Here is an 18,477-nt window from a genome sequence, read left to right as displayed (position 1 = left end):
TATACCTACTGTGAGTATCTTATATGACAGTGGTCCCCAACTCCCTTGGGGTTCCCAAATGGCAACAGGGCTCTTTGAATTATTTCCAATACAATTCTAAAGGTAAAATCTAACATTAAAATTTTTATTGTTTTTAGTTTGAAATAATTTAAAATTTACTGAAAACTTGCAAGAATAGTGTCAAATATTCTTACATATCCTTTATCTAGATTCAATAGCTGTCAACATTTTGCTATATTCACTTTATCATTTTTTGTATAACCACCACACAATGATTAAAATCAAGAAATTCAATATTTATACAATGCTATTATCTAATGCACAATCCATAGTCAAATTTCACCAATTGTTTCAATAATGTCCTTAAGAGCAATGTTTTTCCCTTTGGTGCAGTATCCAATCCAAGACCATACCTTGCATTTAGTTGAGATGTGTCCTTCGTCTCTTTCAGTAAAGCTTATTTCCACCATCTTTTCTTACTTTCATCACCTTGACTATTTGAAGACTGCCGGCATTTTTGGCAGGAATATTGTAGAAGTGGCTGTATTCACTTTCTACACTACACTATAAATTACCACAAATTTAGCAGCTTAAAACAACACGCATTTATTATCTCACAGTGTCTGTGGGTCAGAACTTTGGGCACAGTGGAGTTGAGCGCTCTGTGAAGCTCCATCTAGGCTCACAGCGCCATCGAGGGCTGAGTTCTCATCTCCCGGCTCTACCCAGGAAGGAACTGCTTCTAAACTCATTCAGTTGTTGGCAGGATTTATTTCCTTGGCAGTTGTAGAACTCATGCTTCTTCCAAGTTAGCAGGGAGAGCAAGACTCTAGACTGAGTCTGCTAGCTAGAAGAAGGTTTATATGATGTAAGATCACCCCCTTTGCTGTAATCCATTGCTTAGAAGGAAGTCACAAGTCCTGCCCACACTCATGATGAGGAAGTTATTCAAGGCCAGGAGGTGGGATGATAGGGGACCACGTCCACATCCGTCACAGTGACGCTGTGTCCTCCTTGCATCTTCTCAGGTGGTTCACAATATCCATCAGTCTCACTACTGGGGATATTAACTTGGATCATTTGATTAATTTGAATTATCAAATTATCCACCAGTCTTCTCCAGTTATTCTTTTCCCCTTTATAAATGGTAAGAATTTGTAGGGCGATATGTACTTTGAAGCGATGTCAATAATGCGTTTCTATCAAACTTTTACCTAATAGCTCTACTTGTGAATTCCTATTTATTCAACAAGTTATAATCTATTACTAATGCTCAAATTGTCCAGATTGGCCTGTGAAAGTCCCTTAAAGCTGGCCCTTGTGTCCTTTTCACATGGATCAATCACTTCCTGACTTTCTGGCTGTATTGTTTATATTTTTTACTTTCTGTAATTATGATGTTTTGACATCTTAAAAACCTTTCTGACTGGGGAGAGACTACCCCTCCCAGGGTCAGTCAGATCTTTGAGAGAGCAAAGGCCCAGCGGTGAGGAGCAGGCTTTTGATATGCAAACTAACCAGTCCAGAGCCAGACCTCCTCTAGCTGCCCCATGCCCCCAGGACGCAATGTTCCTCTGTCTTAATCAACACAGGGTCATGTGTCAGGCAACTAGGGACCATCCCTATAGCTTAGAGCTCTCTGACATTATGCAAACTAGCCAGTCCTAAATTATCTACCCTGCCCTGCCTTGCCTTTGCCTGAAACTACAGTAAAGGTGTGGCAGGCTCTGCCCTCCCTCCTGCCCCTATGCCTCCTGACACGCTGGTGTCTTTTCCATGTGGTCCTGCATGGCATGCTCTGACTCTGCTTCTAGGGCCGCGACTACAATACATTGTGTTACCACAAGCTTCTCCTGTGTCACCTTTTGTAGGCACACCTGACTGACCATGGATGGAGCAATATTTTTCCTGTGAGTCCCCAAATGATGTAGATGATATTGGATCTGCTGGCAGTATCTGGGTGTAGGCCGGGATCGTATCTCGTGAGACCGAAGAATGGAAACACGGACCCAGGAGAGGCAAAGAGTTTTAAAAAGAGGATAATTTATTGAAAGCAAAGAGCGGGAGGGGGTCCCGAATGGGGGTGGCCCTTGACTGAGGCAAAAGCTCTTACTGTTATACCTTCCCTTGCCTGCTTGGGGAAGGGGAGCTGTTTGAAGAAGGGAACTGGCACCTTCTAATGAAATTCGTCTACCAGGTTTGTTCTGCTTGCACATCCTAAAGGAATTACCAAAGTAACCCACTCTTATCTATCAGATCTGCTCCATTTGTCAAAACTAAAGGAATTTTATGATTAATCTTAAGGCCTTGTTACATTATGTCCTAGAGCGAGGAGTGACTTTAAAACCTGAAGTTTTAGGATATGGCTGTCTTTTGTTCATTCCTCCAGGGAGCTCCCTGTCTGCCTAGGGACGTGCTAGCTAACCTGTATCACCATCACCTAAAAGAACACAGACCACTGGCACAAGATATTCCAGAATTACTTTGTATTTTCCTTGCTCTAGTCCTAGAGAAGCGCCATTTCTCCAAAGAGTCTTGGTTTCTTTTATTGGAAAATGATATTTAGAAACCAATATCTGGGTATTTTATTTCTAATAGTGTTGACACTGAGGCAATACTTGTGCTCCTCTGATCAAGCCCCCTGGGTGGGAGGCAATATGGTGTAGTGGTTAAGAAGACAGGCTCTGGGTCTAGACTACCTGAATCCAAATCCTGGCCACCATGGACGACGGTGAGGCCTTGGGAGAGTCACTTATAATTTAACCACCTGTGTGATGGTGTTTTTAGAAGTGCCTACCTCAAAAGGTGGTTGTGACAATTCAGCAAGATTTACATGTAAAGTTTTTAGACTCGCCTGGCACACAGTCATTGCTCAGTAAATATTTATCGAATGAATGAGCCTCACGTTGATCAGAAGCTCTGACAGAAGAATAAACGGAGGAGAAAACCCTGATCTACATCCTTCTCAGAAAAGAAATAAAAAGTGAATTTGTCAGAGATCTTCATCCTCTTCTGTGAATATTTTCTTTAAGAATTTCCCTACAATAATTTTTGAATTGTCTTTAGCGCATTGTAATAATCTATAAGATATCCCTGTAAAATGTCACATATGTGATTCTAGGGAAAAAAAATGCTCTTCACTCATTTATGTGCATGCTCTTTCTTTTTCATTAAAAAAAAAATAAAAGTCAGAAAGGAACCCACACAAGTCTGGTGCCAAATCTAGATGTGACTCTGTATCTGGGACTCTGAGTCCTAAAAACATCAAATCATCACAGAAGACACCAAGACCATTGAAAAGCCAGTCAGGAAATTGGAGGAGGAGGAGGAGGAGGTCAAAAAGGACAAAGTCCTGCAATCCTCGTCCCAAGTGTTCTCATGAGGGGGCGTGAGAGCAGCCAGAAGCAGCATCTGCAAAAGAAGAGGCATAGCAAAGCCTGGAGTCCAATCCCAAGCTCTTATAATATCTTCTCAACAACTGACATCTCTGTCCCAAATTCCTGATTTAATTGCTTATAGGGACAGCTATCCTAAATGGTCTCCCCAGAGAAGCTAATTTGGCTCCTATTGGGCAAGGAATAAGTACATTAGAAATGGTCTCGATAAATTTTCAATTTCAAATTTGTATTTCATTCCCTTTGTAGTTTTTGCTCAAGCTTTCCTCACTTTGTAAATCTGAAAAAGTAATTTCCAAATTACTGTGAAGTAATGTCCACATCACTTGAAGTAATTTCCAAATCACTATTGAAAATTCATGATTCTATAGAATCTTTTAGTCATTTGAAACAGACAGGGCAGGCGAATGTTTTAACTTGAAAATGGAATGGATTTCCCATGAGGGTTCCCATAGTAGTGGCTGTGTTTTTGTAACCCAGCACAATAAAGGGAGTTGTCACTAGATGATTCAGCAAGTTAGAATCTCAACTCCCATTCTGGGGAGGAAATCTGAGGCATGGTGTTTATATTAGATCCTAGGATAACGCTTACTTGCAGACTTCAGTTCTCTCTCACCGGTGTCAGGCGGAGACTATGAACAAGAAAGTAGGAAGTAGAGTCAGTCGTCCCCTTTGGTCAGAACCAAGCTTTATGGACAACCCAAATCTGTCACGTTCTCTCTCTCTCTCTCTCTCTCTCTCTCTCTCTCTCTCTCTCTCTCTCTCTTTCTCTCTCTCTCTCTCTCTCTCTCTCTCTCTCTCTCTCACACACACACACACACACACACACACACACACACATACATCAAGTCTCAACTGCTCCACTGCTGTAATGCCGTTCTTGGTAAAAATCCCTAGGGCAAAATCAACAGTAACCTGAGTTTTCAGTTCTTTCAGTATCACTGGGAAATTTGCCATGTTGGACTTCGACAGCCACAAAAACCCGTTTGACTGAGAGTGGTAAGACCATGAGGTCTAGTTAGAGTATTAGCTCACCAACTTGGAATGGTTACTTGGAGAATGCTCCCATTGCCTCTTATTTATGCTTTAATCTAAGTCTCTGAGAGTGCTGAAGAACTAAAAATGACTAAACAAATGTACAGCAGGGAGTTTTTTATTCAGAACTCAACTAACAAAAAAACCAAACAAAACAAAAACAAACAAACAAAAAACATTCCTCTGTCTCCAGGGATCCCTGGAAAGCAGTGTCTAAAAATTTGCTCTGAGGCAACTGTACTCACTTCTCATCCTTGTGTGATCTTCAGTTCCCAACTGATAGAAGCCTCACGGGACTGAATTTTAAATGGCATGAGAATAAGAGAGGGAGAGTTCCAGTCCAACCTTTCTGAAAAAAAGGCAAGCACGTTTTTTATGTGAGATCGAAGGCCCCGGTGGGAAATCCTTTCACACATTAGACCAGGATAAGAGAAATGAAAACGGACTTTATTACTTCTTTCATATACTGAATCTAGGCAAAAGCAAACTACTTTTTAAAAACTTTTCATTGTGCACATATCTCGATTGTGGATAGCTTTCTTTTGCTACAATAAAACCAAGTTCATTGAATATTGGCAATGGCCTTAGTATGTGGCCTTAATATTGGTCTTACTTAGCATTGTGCTGTCCACCAGAGATCTGACCATTCACCCCACACTGGTGGAGAGTCTTGTCATTTGAAAACACCAGATTAACTTTAAATTCATTTATCTAGTTAAAGCAGAAGCCAAATTATTAATGTCTTGGAATTGTTGTTCTGAAATGCCAAATAAAAAGTCCTTAAATCTGGTCAATTTTTTTTGTTGTTGCTTTTTATTGGAGAGGGTGTTGTGAAGTATTATAAGCAAGCCTGCATGTGATATAAAGAGCATGAGGGTCTGACTCAGCAAGACCTGAGTGGGAGGAAACCAGAGTATGTCACTTGCCAGCCTTGTGACTTTAGCCGGCATACTTACCACATAGAAGCCTCAGTTTCCTCCCCTGGAAACAGCTCCACATGGGAGAGCTATAAAGTCTAATTCCAACATTTGAGGGATTGGCACCTGTCTATAATGTAATTATGCCTCCCTTTTCCCCCTAAATGTGCAGAGACCGGATAACAGTTTTTGTCATCCTCCCCACAGGCAGCTGGGATTTGGGGAAGTAAAAGAGAACCACAAAGAGAGAATCACCTGGTTGACCAAGTTTAAAATACACAGATTAATTCATCAGTTTTAATTTTTTAGGGTTTGTTTTTGTTTTAAATTAATCCACGGGTTTTCTTCTGAACTGAGATTAACTACTCCAGATCTTGGTGGCCTCAGTTACAAAACTAGAAAGTTGGACCACCTGCATCAGTGGATTTCAACTCTCGCTGTGTATACAGTCACGCATAGAGCTTTCTTAAAATATGAGTTCCTGTCCCCGCCTTCGGAGTCCCAGTTTTCCTTGGGCTGAATCAGTGAGTGTCGTTTTAGAAACCCACAGGCCATTCTTCGCTGAGATGTAGATGGTTTCTGAAGCTCTCCGCATCTCACATGCCAGGCTCTATTAGAAACCCCAAGGAAATGATAACTCAGACCAGGACACAGGAGTCTTTCTCCTTTAAAGTATCTGTGCAATGGTTGTCATAGGCACTCTCTAAAAGCGCACCCACCGCACAAAAGGGCAGGCCAGCCCTTCCGAGCAGCCAGCTCCTGGGAAAAGAAAGCCAGACCCACATCATGAGCTTCAGACCATCGAGCAGGAGTCCCAGGATCTGCCTTGTCTAACTATGGCAATGAGGCCTGGGAAAGTCCCCGGCTTGATGGGGGGTAAGATGACCACTGTGAGATGGGGATGAGGGAATCGGGGAGTCAGGGAATGAGGGTAAAGATCAACTCTGGTTTAATCTTGGTCCAAGAAGCTCATTGTTAACCCAGAACAAATCGAGCTGCGATCTAAAGTGAGGGGAAAGCCAGGAGGCTGTGGGTAAGATGACTTACCATGTCTCCTCCTTCTTCCTCCCTCTCACTGTGGTTGTATGCCATGACTACAGTTTCAAGTAAAGAACAGCTCCTGGCTTCCCCACCTGGTCCTGCACTCACCTTTTCTTGAGAATGACTTCCTCCTCCATCAACATGGTTGCAGAGATGGCTCCTGGGAGCCAGGTTTATGCAGCCCTGACATGCCCCAGTGTTGTCCAATGCAACTCCCTTCCCTCAGAATCTGGAGTTGGGATATGTCTCTTCAACAGAGAAAAATGTAAACTTGGGTACGGTCAGTAGCCATGCTCTTCCATGTAGATTGTGAAAGAGAAAAAACGAGTCTGCACTAAGAAGAATGAAATTACGAATAGAACAGTCAAAGATGTGAGGTGCAGAGTGAGGAGGACATCCTGGTTCCCCTCGTCCCTGAGTCTCATCATGCCTTCTCCATCCCTACCTTTGGTGTTCCTAATTAATGCCCCTGTGGTTAAGGGAGCTGCAACTGGCTTATTACTTACAATCAAAAAGTTCTGATCAGAATGGTTATTATGTGGAAATCATTATATTTTTCATATTCAAATGAGTGAGAAACTAGTGCTTTCCCAGGAAGCAAGACAAAATACATGTGGAAGAGAGCAACCAGGAGGCAGGAGATCTGAGTTCAAATCCTCCTCTTACAATCCCACAATCACATACAATCAGATACTAACATTAGTTCTTAAAGGTAACTCATTTCCACTGTTCACTAGCTAGATGATGTTGGGAAGAGTTTTTTGTTTTGTTTTGTTTTGTTTTTTTATAATTGAGGAAATCTTTTTTTTTTAATTTTTTTATTTTTTATTGGGGAAGGGGAACAGGACTTTACGGGGGAACAGTGTGTAGTTCCAGGACTTTTTGTTTTTTTCCAAGTCAGGTTGTTGTCCTTTCAGTCTTAGTTGTGGAGGACGCAGCTCAGCATCAGGTCCAGTTGCCGTTGCTAGTTGTAGGGGGCGCAGCCCACTATCCCTTGCAGGAGTCAAACCGGCAACCTTGTGGTTGAGAGGAAGCCCTCCAACCAACTGAGCCATCTGGGAGGCAGCTCAGCTCAAGGTGCCCTGTTCAATCATAGTTACAGGGGGCGGAGCCCACCATCCGTTGCGGGACTCGGGACTCGAGGGATTGAACTGGCAACCTTGTGGTTGAGAGCCCACTGGCCCATGTGGGAATTGAACCAGCAGCCTTCGGAGTTAGGAGCATGGAGCTCTAACCACCTGAGCCACCGGGCTGGCCCAGGAAGAATTTTTAACCTGTGGGTTTAGTTGTAAAATGGCCATAAAGATTCTGTGATGGGGTGGGAGCTGAACCATTTACTCTACTGAGGCTTCTTCCACCATTAAAACCTCCACTTACATGGTACTCAATATTATCAAAACGAATTTCCCCTGGAACTTTTCTTGAAGCCACATTCGGCACATCTCACGGTAGGAAAGCTAACCGTAAGAAGCAGATACCAGCTGCTCATGTAAATGACAGTTAAAACTGAAATTTTTCTAATTTAAACGCCAATTTTGCCTAACTTTTCTTAAGACATTTTGGCTTTGCTCAAAAGCAAGTAACCTCAGAAGTCAACATACTCAACTCCCCAATTGATTTGAACAAAATTTAGCAAATGTTGACTGAGAGCCGGCTAAAAGCCTGACACTGTGCTAGCTGTTGTGCCCTGGAAGGTGATCTGCTCTCTGGGACCTCAGTGGACTTGGGCCTGCTGAGGAGGACACACGTTAGTGCATCACGCTCTGGTTGGTGCTGGATGGGGGTGTGTTTGAGGACCAGTGGAAGAAATAAGCAGGTTTGGGAGGCAGGCAGGGGTGTGACAGAAGGTGTAATGGAAAAAGTGACAAGTTCCGCCAAGGGAGCAGAGCTGAGAGGGGCGGCCCAGGGTAGAATGAAGACCTGGGCCTTTCTGGCAGTGGGGCACCTTACCCAAAACGCGGGGCTGGGAACCAGTGTCAGGGCCGTGCAGTTCTGTAGTGAAGTAAAAACCACTCTTTCCAAAGGTGTTCATGGATGGAGGCGGATTCAGAGGGAACGAGGGAGATAAAAGTGAACTTTTAATACAACTGTGCAATTCCAATATTTAAAATGTTCACAAAAGATAATAAAGGGATCCAAAGCACACTGGAACAATGGAATCCCAGAGAAGTAGATATAATTAATCATAAATGGATAGAGACATCCTAGCTGGAAAACAGTAGGTAATAATAAGCAACATTTACTGAGTGATTGTTAAGTTCCAAGTGCTTCATGTTTTACACATGGTGACTCACCTCACACATCACAGCCCTGTGATGTAGCCTCTATTATTAGCCTGTCTCAGGAGGCCTTCTCCCTCCCTTGCCTATTCCCCTTTCCTGCACCGTCTACTACACAGTGGATTTTATTTATTTAGTATTATTTTTTACTTGTCTCTCTCCTTCTGATAGAATGGACTCTCCTTAAGGACAGGGATTTTTGTTTGTTTTGTCTATATCCCAGGTGCTTCATGTTTTAGAAAATATAGTAGGAGCTCAATAAATATTGGTGAATGAACGAATGACAGAAACTGAAGTACAGAGTTTTATAACTTGCCCCAACCAAACATCCAGGGAGGCAGAGGTAGGGGGAGAACCAGGGGTGAGGGTTGGATTATGGAATGAAACCCAGAAAGTGTCCAAGGAGACGGCAGCTCTCGCCAGGAAACAGAGTTCACAGCCAGGAGAAAGGCCGGGTCATCTGTTGGGCAAACTCTAAGACCAGAGTCAAGGGGTTAAAGAAATTGCCCGGAAAGCCATATCTGGTCTTAAACCAGGAGCCCAAACCAGAAGAGACTGCTGTAGGTGACCAGTTGAGGGGTAGATGCATAAGGAGCCATACAGAATAGCAAGAGAGTGGGCCAAGGGGAGGGACTCCATCTATGAGACTTCAGGCTCAAGCCTGAAAGTGCTTTACGCTGAATACAATGTGTCCCCCACAGTTCGTGTACATACAGTATGTCTGGCTAGAGCTGAGCTGCCTTGGGGATGAGAGTGGCCTCAGAGAACATCTGATACAAATGATACCTGGATGTGGACCAGGCCAGTGATCCCCAAACCTGAGCAAACAGAGACACATTTGGCGTAGTTGTAAACAATGCAGATCCCTGGGCCCCACTCCCAGAAATTTCTATTCATTATGTGGAGGATGGGACCAGGCACCTACATCTGTGATGGGAGTGGTCTCCAGGCAGGCCACACCTGGAGAAACGTGGAGAAGAATCTACTCATGGGCTTCAGGGAACACATCAACTTCCAGGAATGGAGTAAAAATTGTGTGTGTTTGCATATATGTGCATTTCATTTTCCGGGGAGCGGGTTTATGTCATTTCAAGACTTTCAACAACTTAAGAACCACTGATCCAATCCTGCCCCTTGTCTGTTACAGAGCAGCAGAGTTCCAGGAATGGCAGTGACTTGCCTGATCCACACAGCTGGAGGGCAGTAGAGGTGGGCTGTTTGCTCCAGACTTCACCCTTTCCAGGCCCCTCACTCCCTTCTCCCTGTCCTGCCGACTAGGGGTGGAGGAGAGGAGAAAGAGAATCACACATTTGAGGGCAAAGTCATCAAAGGATCGCTCGCCCCATTTTGGCCCCAGGTGGGATAGATCTGCAGAGTGGAGTGTTCCAACGACCGTGCCTCAATGAAGGACACAGTCACTCACCTGTCCTGCCGCCCCAGACCCTGACACCTGTGGTATCCTGACTCCAAGAGGTCTTACAGCCAGGACAGAGGGCACATGTGCCCTGCCGTTGGGTGCCTGGTGGTGATGGAGTCGTCTACCTGTGAAGATCTGCCTCCCTACACCTGAGCAGGCTGGCAGTTCCAGGCTTCCCTGCCTCCACTTTTCTATGGTCTATTTCCTCAGCCCCGTCTGGATCCCACAGCTGGCTCCTCTCATTTTGTGTGTGTCTTGCGCTCTACTTTGGGCCCAACTTCTTCAGACTCTGGCCTCAGCCTGAGTTTCTGGATTCACCAGCCCTGCTCCCCTTCCTCTTCTGAACTAACAACTCCTCCTCTTGTCCTTCGGCCTTTTTTCTGTCCTCGCTATTCTGTCTTGTGACGAGGCCCCTCTCCAGTCCTGCCCCACCTGGCCACCCAGTCCTTTCCCACCCAGCTGGCTGTGCAACCTGTTATTTAAAAGCTAAGCTGATTCAGAGTCCGACCTCTCCTTCTACAAGATAACCACGTTAAGAAAGCTGGTCTAACACCCTTTCTCTGCTTTTCTGTGCAAACCTGCAACAGCCTGCCTCTGGATCTGGATGGGTAGACCACAGTTCACCCTGCCCCTGATCAATGACTTATGACTCAAGTCATTCCAGGTTCTCTCAATCTTGTTCTCCCACTCTGCTTGCCAAGTCCCTTTCTCCCCTGTTCCTTTCTTTCTCTTCTTTCTCTTCTTTCTATCTGTCCCCTATACTTTAGCCCTCCCTTGGCCCTCCCTGGCAACACTTTGCCTGACAGCAATACTCAGGACTAAAAAGGTGCCTGAGTCCTCTTTGTTGACTAATGCCACCTTTGTTTTGGTGCCAGGTTTGTTTTCGAGGCAGATATCCAGGAAGGCTGGACAGCAGGCTCAGTCCTGCAGAGCCTACCGCAGGCGGAGGAGAGAAAGAAATCTGCGCTGTGATGTCCCAACAGCCTCTTCCAATCTGTGAGTGATGGCTCAAACACCTTGCCTTTCACAAACAAGGAAACGAGCTCAGAGCTCAGGAGACTGGCCCCAGGCCTCGAATTAAATCAGTAAAGAGGTGGAAGTGAACACAGAGCCCTCAGACTGAAAGCTGTCCAGACAGCTGCATGGAGCAGGAGTCCAGCCCTCTGTCTTTTCAAAGCCTCAAGCAGAATAGCTACACTGGACATTTGGCAGTTACTGGTAAGTTGTATTAGACTTTCCTGTTGACTCTTTTTCCTGTAAAGGGGTTGCGCCGTGAGTTCCTTGTTGAGGATTAATCATTTTCTCTCTTACATATGACTGAGGCTGTTTCTCACATCCTGCCCCTGGTTTCACTCGTCCCAAGGATTTCATTTGAAGGGCGGGACATTCCCCCTACCTCCCCACACCCCATCCGGAGCCTGCAATCCGGACCAATGAAAGCAAAATACCTCATCCTCCTGGTGACTAAGAACTCAGAGTATTTAAAAGGTTGCAGGAATGGGCTGAAAATTGCTTTTGCTTTCTGCACAGATGAGCACACTCTCATCGGATTTGGACCACCACTGAGCTGCAGAGTGAAGAGGGCAAAAATAAATTCCCAGGCTCCCAGCCACCATGTGCTACGGCAAATGCGCACGATGCATCGGGCATGCTTTGGTGTGGCTCGCGATCCTCTGCATCGTAACTAATATTTTGCTTTACTTCCCCAATGGGGCCACAAAGTATGCCTCTGAAGACCATCTCAGTCGGTTCGTGTGGTACTTTTCTGGCATCGCAGGAGGGGGCTTGCTGGTAAGTTGTTCAAAATTGCTACAACCTTAAAAAAATTCTCTCCTATTGAATGTGATGTTTTCATGGAAAGCTTTCTATAATTCATATTTCCAAATCCAGTGATATTTGTTTGTTCTTGTTTTGAAAGCAGATTATGCAATAGTTGAGACAGGTATAGTGTATTGCTTTTATTAGATATCGCTTTACAAAATCCTCTTTCAACTAAAAGTGAACACCTTTTTGGTAAACTCTCTTACTTTACAACTAGAAACAGATACTAGCTTTTAAATCAGATTTGAGAGACTAGAGTTTCTTGTCCTGGAGCCGGCAGTCATTTAACATTTGCTCTGGGGAGCTGGGAGCAGTCAGCTGGTTCTCTGTCTAAATCAACAGTTTTGGATTCAAAATCTCTGCTGTTTATTCTCAGGCATCTGCAACAGAAAAAATAATGAATTGTAAGTGCATTGCTCTTTAGAAAGAACTATAAATTTTCTCCTTTATGTAATGCTGGGGTGTGGTGTCTAGGGAAAATCCTACAGTTAGCAGCAAATCAGTGTCTGAAGCTAATAGTGGAAAGTTTTTTTCTAAGGTTTGTTTTTAATTGAAGTGAGAGGAATTTGCCAAGTTTGGAGCTGAAAATATTAGCTTTAACCACAGACTGGAAAGAATGTGGACAAACTTGAGTTTGCTATTTTAACATGCTGGGATTGAGAATTTTAAAGATAACTTTTATGGAATTGCTAATACTGCACACAATAGGTTTCTTAGTCAAATACAGGATATTAAAGCATTTAAACCTTTATACACTAATTATGGTCTAGTAAATCTATTTTGAATTTAAGCATTTTATCATGTTAATATAATCATTTGTCCTCAACATCGCACTTGTTTAAACTTCTTTTGATCTAACACTCAAAGTATTTCATACTTATTTTATTTACAGAGCTTTATTATGAAGCTAAAACCACACAATTGTATCTTCATAGAAGCAGTTCACATTTATTATACAGAGATTTCATCTCTCCCATTTACAAAAAAATTTCAGTTCTTCTGTTAAAGACGTTTGGTATTCTCTATGTTTTACAATAAAAAACAAATCAGATTTAAAGATAAGGTTTAATAGTTCCAAAACAGCGTCTGCAGCTGGAGTCTCAAAGTTAGGCACTCTTGTGAAATAAACACATTCATCGATTATTATTTTAGCCTTCCCATACTGCAGCCTCACCCTAAAGAATGTTTTCACACCTTAGATGAAAACAAGTATTTACATTTAGAGGTTTTACAAGGATATTACATTTAGAGGTTTTTTCTTTTCATAGCTTTACATTATTTGAGATCATTGATCAACCTAACCCAAAGCCAGTCAACAACGTCATAAAAAATATATTTTACCAAAGATGCTTAACCTGACCCTTATGGACTTGGGGAAAGACACTGACTTTAATTTCCTTGTTTTCTAACCAGATATTCCTGCCAGCATTTGTGTTCATGGGGCTGGAGCAAGGTGACTGCTGTGGCTGCGGCGGCAATGAAAACTGTGGCAAGAGATGCGCGGTAGGGCCTCCCCTCTGGTGGCAAAAAAAGGCTTCTATGACGTCACCGTGACACTGTAGCTCACTTCCGGTGTTTCTCTTTTCCCTAGATGCTTTCCTCTATACTGGCTGCTGTCATCGGAATTGCAGGATCTGGCTACTGCGTCATTGTGGCAGCCCTGGGCTTAGCGGAAGGACCACTCTGTCTTGATTCATCCGGCCAGTGGAACTATACCTTTGCCAGCACCGAGGGACAGTGAGTAATTGTGCCCCAACAGACCACACATTCTTTTCCACCACATGTGTATAGTGGCAAACCCATCAAACTAAAAAGGCATCAGTCATCTATTGATCCATCCACTCAGCCAGATTTATTTGGCACTGGCTCAGGCACAGCTTAGGCAGTGGGTGTCTGAGGATTGATGCTCTGTCCCCGACCTGGAAAAGCTCTAAGGACTGATTCAGTCCTCATAATGTCCTGTGAGGTGACTTCCACTATTGCTCCCATTTTAAAGATGAGGAAACAAAGGCACAGAGAGATGAAATAACATCCAAAGTCACATCACTAGGACATGCAGTCAGGATTTAAACCCAAGTAGCCTGGCTGTAGAGTTTGTGCTCATATATGGTATGTATAGTATTTCAGAACAATTGGCTGATTTTATAAGAAAATATTATGGAATCCTTATATGGATGGTAACTATGTGAATTTAACCAAAGCCTAGGGAAGTCATACTACCCCCATACACACACACACACACACACACACACACTCACATATAACATAATCACTATGTACAATGCACCCTTTACACAGCACCCACTGCTATATAAGACTGTTCTTAATACAACTTTAACATCACGATAATTTAAGATGTTCCATGGTTTTATGTTGATATTTATTTCTTATCTGTTATTGAGAAAAGAAAGAAATAGCATCCTTTGAACTTTCTTAGGTTTAGTTATGAGATTCATGAGTAGACATAAGATGAATAATGAATTTTAATTGCCCTTATATTATGAGGAATATTTGTCTGCCATGAATTGTAGAGCACAAAGTGAGGTCATAAGGTCAAGTATGGAATTAGATAAACCTGAGTTTGATCCCAGCTTTGTATTAGGACTAACTGTCTCTGGGGAACCAGGAAAGAGTGAACTGAGCTCTCCGCTTTTCAGTTACTTCGTCTGTAAAACTAAAACCAATGGCAGCTGTCAGGAGGATTGAGGAGACATCATATGTAAAATAGTTGTCACAGAAGCTGACACACTGTCAGCACTGCTACTGTTAGCCATTAATATGCTCCTATTAACTTACAATGAATACAGCCCAATGGCAGCCTCCGAAGGAAAATTAGCACTTACAGGAGTTTGAAATTTTTGTGTTCAAACTGTGATTATTTTTGTTCAGTACATACTGAATTATTAATAGAAATTGGTTAGTCATGTATGCAGACATACGAAACTATTGCACAAACCCATCTCTTAAAAACTCATCACTAATGCAGCTGGAATGCAGGGAGAGATCCATATCACTAAATGTTTTTTCTAGCTGTTTGATTGTAAGCTCCTCATTTCAACCTGTCCAGGGACTGCGATATGGGGAATAACTAATGGTCACAAGCTAGTGATTAGTTGGTCAATAGCCAAGTGGGTCCTGAGAATTGTTTTTATATTGTGTCCCGAACTTACAGAGTTTTGTTTCAGTAACATGAGGAAAGACAGGGCCAGAAGACCAGAATATTTTGTAACCAACAAATTGAATTTCTGATTTGCTCAATGAACCATTCCAAAGCTATTTCGCTAATTCCCAGCCCCTTTGTTCTGTTGTGGTAGGAAGAAGTGATAAGGGGAGAATTATACCAGATCTCTCTGTGGAATTAAGTCAATTCTAGATTTTCCTACATGATTAAATACTATTTCATTAAGAATTCAAACACTCTATGATGTAGCAAAGGCTGAAATTCTAGGAGAGGAATGAGAGAATTTTTTACACTGTAAGACTATCCAGGTATTTAGAAAATCTCCTAAGTCATTTCACAAAGTGACTTTGGATTGCTATATATTGTTCAATTACTTTTAAAATGTGTTGAGTACCTGCTATGTGCCGGATATTGGTCTAGGGGCTGGCTATACAATGATAGAAGGTCTAGTTCCTACCTTCATGGAGCTCAGACTTGTGGAAAAGATACAAAAGTAGGTATTCTCCTGGGCGTAGGCTAGGAGTCCTTCCTCTGTGGCTCTTTCAACACTTGGTTTACCTGGTTAGTATACCTGTTGCGCTGAGATTGTTTACTGTCTCTTCCCTTAAGTAGTGCTTGTCTTGAGACAGAACCCATGCCACTTTCACTATTGTATCCGCGGTCCTGGCTTGATGTCTAACTCACTCTGAGTGCTCAGTACGCTTTGCTGAAATTTGTTTATCATTGCAACAAGATCTGGGTAAATTCTTGTTTTTTTGGAATGACTTGGATTGGAAAATTTTGATATAGGACATGAAATTAATTCATTCCTTTTTTTTTTTCTGAACAAAAACACACCACACAAGAAGTATCTTATGAGACATCCCATTAAGTGTCATCAGGTGTCAGAAGTTTCTCTTTTTTTCATAGGTACCTTCTGGAGAGATCCTCATGGTCCCAATGCATTGAACCCAAGCATGTTGTGGAATGGAATGTGTCTCTGTTTTCCATCCTCTTGGCACTTGGTGGAATTGAATTCATCTTGTGTCTTATTCAAGTAATAAACGGAGTGCTTGGAGGCATATGTGGCTACTGCTGTACTCACCATCAGGTAAGAACCTGTGTGAAGATGTTGTAGCTTGACCCTCATTATGCAAGTACCGAATGCATTATTGTTCTCACCACCGAGAAAAAGGCAAAATCAAACATTGCTCAGCCGACCAGCATTTATTCCTACACGTCTTTGTGGCAAAGCATTTATGGCATTCATTTTTGCTCTTAATAATGTTTCCTTGAATGTCACAGTCATGGGGTTATCTTGGTTCTCCCTAGTTGGCTCTGTGAACAAAGGAAAATGCCCCAAATAGACAAAGTGCCCGTTTCACTACCACTGCTCTGGCTGCAGGCACAAAAGAAATGTCCTCTTTTTGCATCTCTCATGTTCCCAACTAGTATTCACAAATAATAGCCAACATTCATTGCACTAGGAATGCACTAAACCCATATTTCAGATGAGACTATGACTCAGAAATTAAGCAATATGTCTAAAATCATCTTGTCAGGAAGTAACAGGTTTCAAATCCTGGATCATTTATTTCCACAGCACCTGGTCTTAACCTGTATGAAACACTTGCTGTTCTGTTGGGTTTTCTACAATTCCTTCCTAATAAGGAGTCATAAGAATGCCCAAACAGCTAAGCACAGAGAACCACGAGTGGTCTTTCAATAGCAGCTCATGAAAAGCCTTTCACTGTGAAAGAAAACCAGGAAGCACTTGTTTCCTGGGGATATGATTTTGAAGAGAAATATGCTTTTGTTAGTAGTGGGGAAAATTCTTGTTTCTATATCCTCCTAAAAACCATATGTTATTGAATTGATAGAAGTCCAGCTTTGGCCCAATTTTTTGAGGGGTTTGTTTTATGTCCTACTCTGTAAAACAGGATTAGGTAAACAGAAACTTATTTAATTTATATTTTCCTAACCATTTATTTCTCTGGTTCAAGTTCTCTATTTCTTTTAAAATAAGATGAAACCTAATGAACACTGAAAGCCTATTGTTGTCATAAAAAACCTTTGTTGTAAATAAATGGAAACTTTCCATAATTTTTGAGGGGGAGTTAAAATAAAAATGTAGTTTTCTTTATCAGGCAAGTGCAGCAAGATTAATAATTTCCTTGGCAGCTCACCAAATTTCCAGGAAAACAAAGGAGTGGGAAACCTTTAACATGGAGTTCTTTCCAGGCAATATGTTTAGGGAAAAGCAAAGAAGAATCCTCTCGGGATTACTATAATATAACTTATCTTTAGCCTTGAATTTAGTATAAGGCAGAGTTTAAATTCAGTGAGGCCCAACTGGATTTCAGCACTCATGCGTTTTGGAGGCGGACATAATAGGTGTATGTCAATGACCAGAGTTGTAGTGGTTTAGCAGAGTGATGCTCTCCTCTGGGGGAGAGCAAATAGTCCCATTGGGTTTAGCCTCTGAGTCACAGCAGGGATGGCTTCCTCCCAAACACTGCAGTGCAGATCTGTTACCTTTGTTTATAAGACAAAAGTGACTTTCAAGGTTTTTAGTGCAGATGAGTCAGGTGTGTAACTCGGTAGCATTTAAGTGGAAAGGTTATCCACACTGAATCCACTCCTGCGTGAAACTCCCATGGCATTATCTCTTAAACCCCTAAGATTAAAAGCCTACCCCAATCACATTCAAAGCCAACCTAGCATTGGTAAGCCACAGTTTCCATGGCCCTTTCCCAGCTATTACTCAGAGAGGACAACGGGTCTGTCTGGTTTGTTTAGGAAACATTGTGTGAGCATTGTCTAAGCTCTCAGTATTGTTGGTCAAAGCTCTGCTGAAGTGGAGATCAGTTATGTTTGCTTAAAACAGGAATTAAAAAGACTGAAATGTCATCATTGTTTGTTTAGCCTGATCATACCCTAATGCATATTTCATTTTCTTTACAGCAATATGACTGTTAAAAGAACCACCCCAAGACGAGACCACAATCTTCCTTTATCTCATTGTAATTTATATATTTTACTTGTCTTAATTTGTAAAACTTTGTACTAGTGTATCATACTTCTCATATTCTACTTTTATAAATGTTCGTAAAGACTGGCATCTTCACGTGATGTCAGTGTTTGAACTTAGCAAATATTTTTTTTTTTTTAAGGACTGAGAAAATAAACCACACTCTAGAGGTAATTTACAGACTGAGTGACAGTCCTCAGTATATCTGAGGTAAACTCCGGCTTGAAGTAATGTTTTTAAAAAACATTACAAACATTACAAAGGTAAATATTACATTCCAATTACTATTGTATATACATGTGCTCGTGTTTATTAAATGAACTATTTCTAGTTGCTTTTTTTAAGATCATGAAGGAGAAAATCCAACAACTTGAAAAGATG

At 42.2% G+C, this 18,477-nt stretch overlaps 1 protein-coding gene across 1 annotated transcript; it reads left to right on the top strand.

The window, feature by feature from the left end:
- The first annotated feature begins 11,035 nt into the window (after positions 1–11,035).
- TM4SF1 (transmembrane 4 L six family member 1) lies at positions 11,036–18,234 on the top strand. The gene is made up of 6 exons (XM_033089204.1): positions 11,036–11,302; positions 11,615–11,875; positions 13,319–13,408; positions 13,497–13,642; positions 15,996–16,176; positions 18,030–18,234. Exons 2-6 carry the CDS (start codon positions 11,699–11,701, stop codon positions 18,042–18,044), a joined length of 609 nt encoding a protein of 202 aa, XP_032945095.1. The 5' UTR covers positions 11,036–11,302; positions 11,615–11,698; the 3' UTR covers positions 18,045–18,234.
- Positions 18,235–18,477: the final 243 nt, after the last annotated feature.

Source organism: Rhinolophus ferrumequinum, chromosome 2 (assembly GCF_004115265.2).
Source record: "Rhinolophus ferrumequinum isolate MPI-CBG mRhiFer1 chromosome 2, mRhiFer1_v1.p, whole genome shotgun sequence".
Taxonomy (NCBI): Eukaryota; Metazoa; Chordata; class Mammalia; order Chiroptera; family Rhinolophidae; genus Rhinolophus; species Rhinolophus ferrumequinum.
This window is presented reverse-complemented; position numbering and strand designations above follow the sequence as displayed.

Bases quoted from the DNA above. Each gene is read 5' to 3' on its own strand.
- TM4SF1 (XM_033089204.1), top strand. From the start codon at position 11,699: ATGTGCTACGGCAAATGCGCACGATGCATCGGGCATGCTTTGGTGTGG. The intron at 13,409-13,496 runs GTAGGGCCTCCC...TCTTTTCCCTAG, and splicing joins ACTGTGGCAAGAGATGCGCG to ATGCTTTCCTCTATACTGGC. The intron at 13,643-15,995 runs GTGAGTAATTGT...TTTTTTTCATAG, and splicing joins TTTGCCAGCACCGAGGGACA to GTACCTTCTGGAGAGATCCT.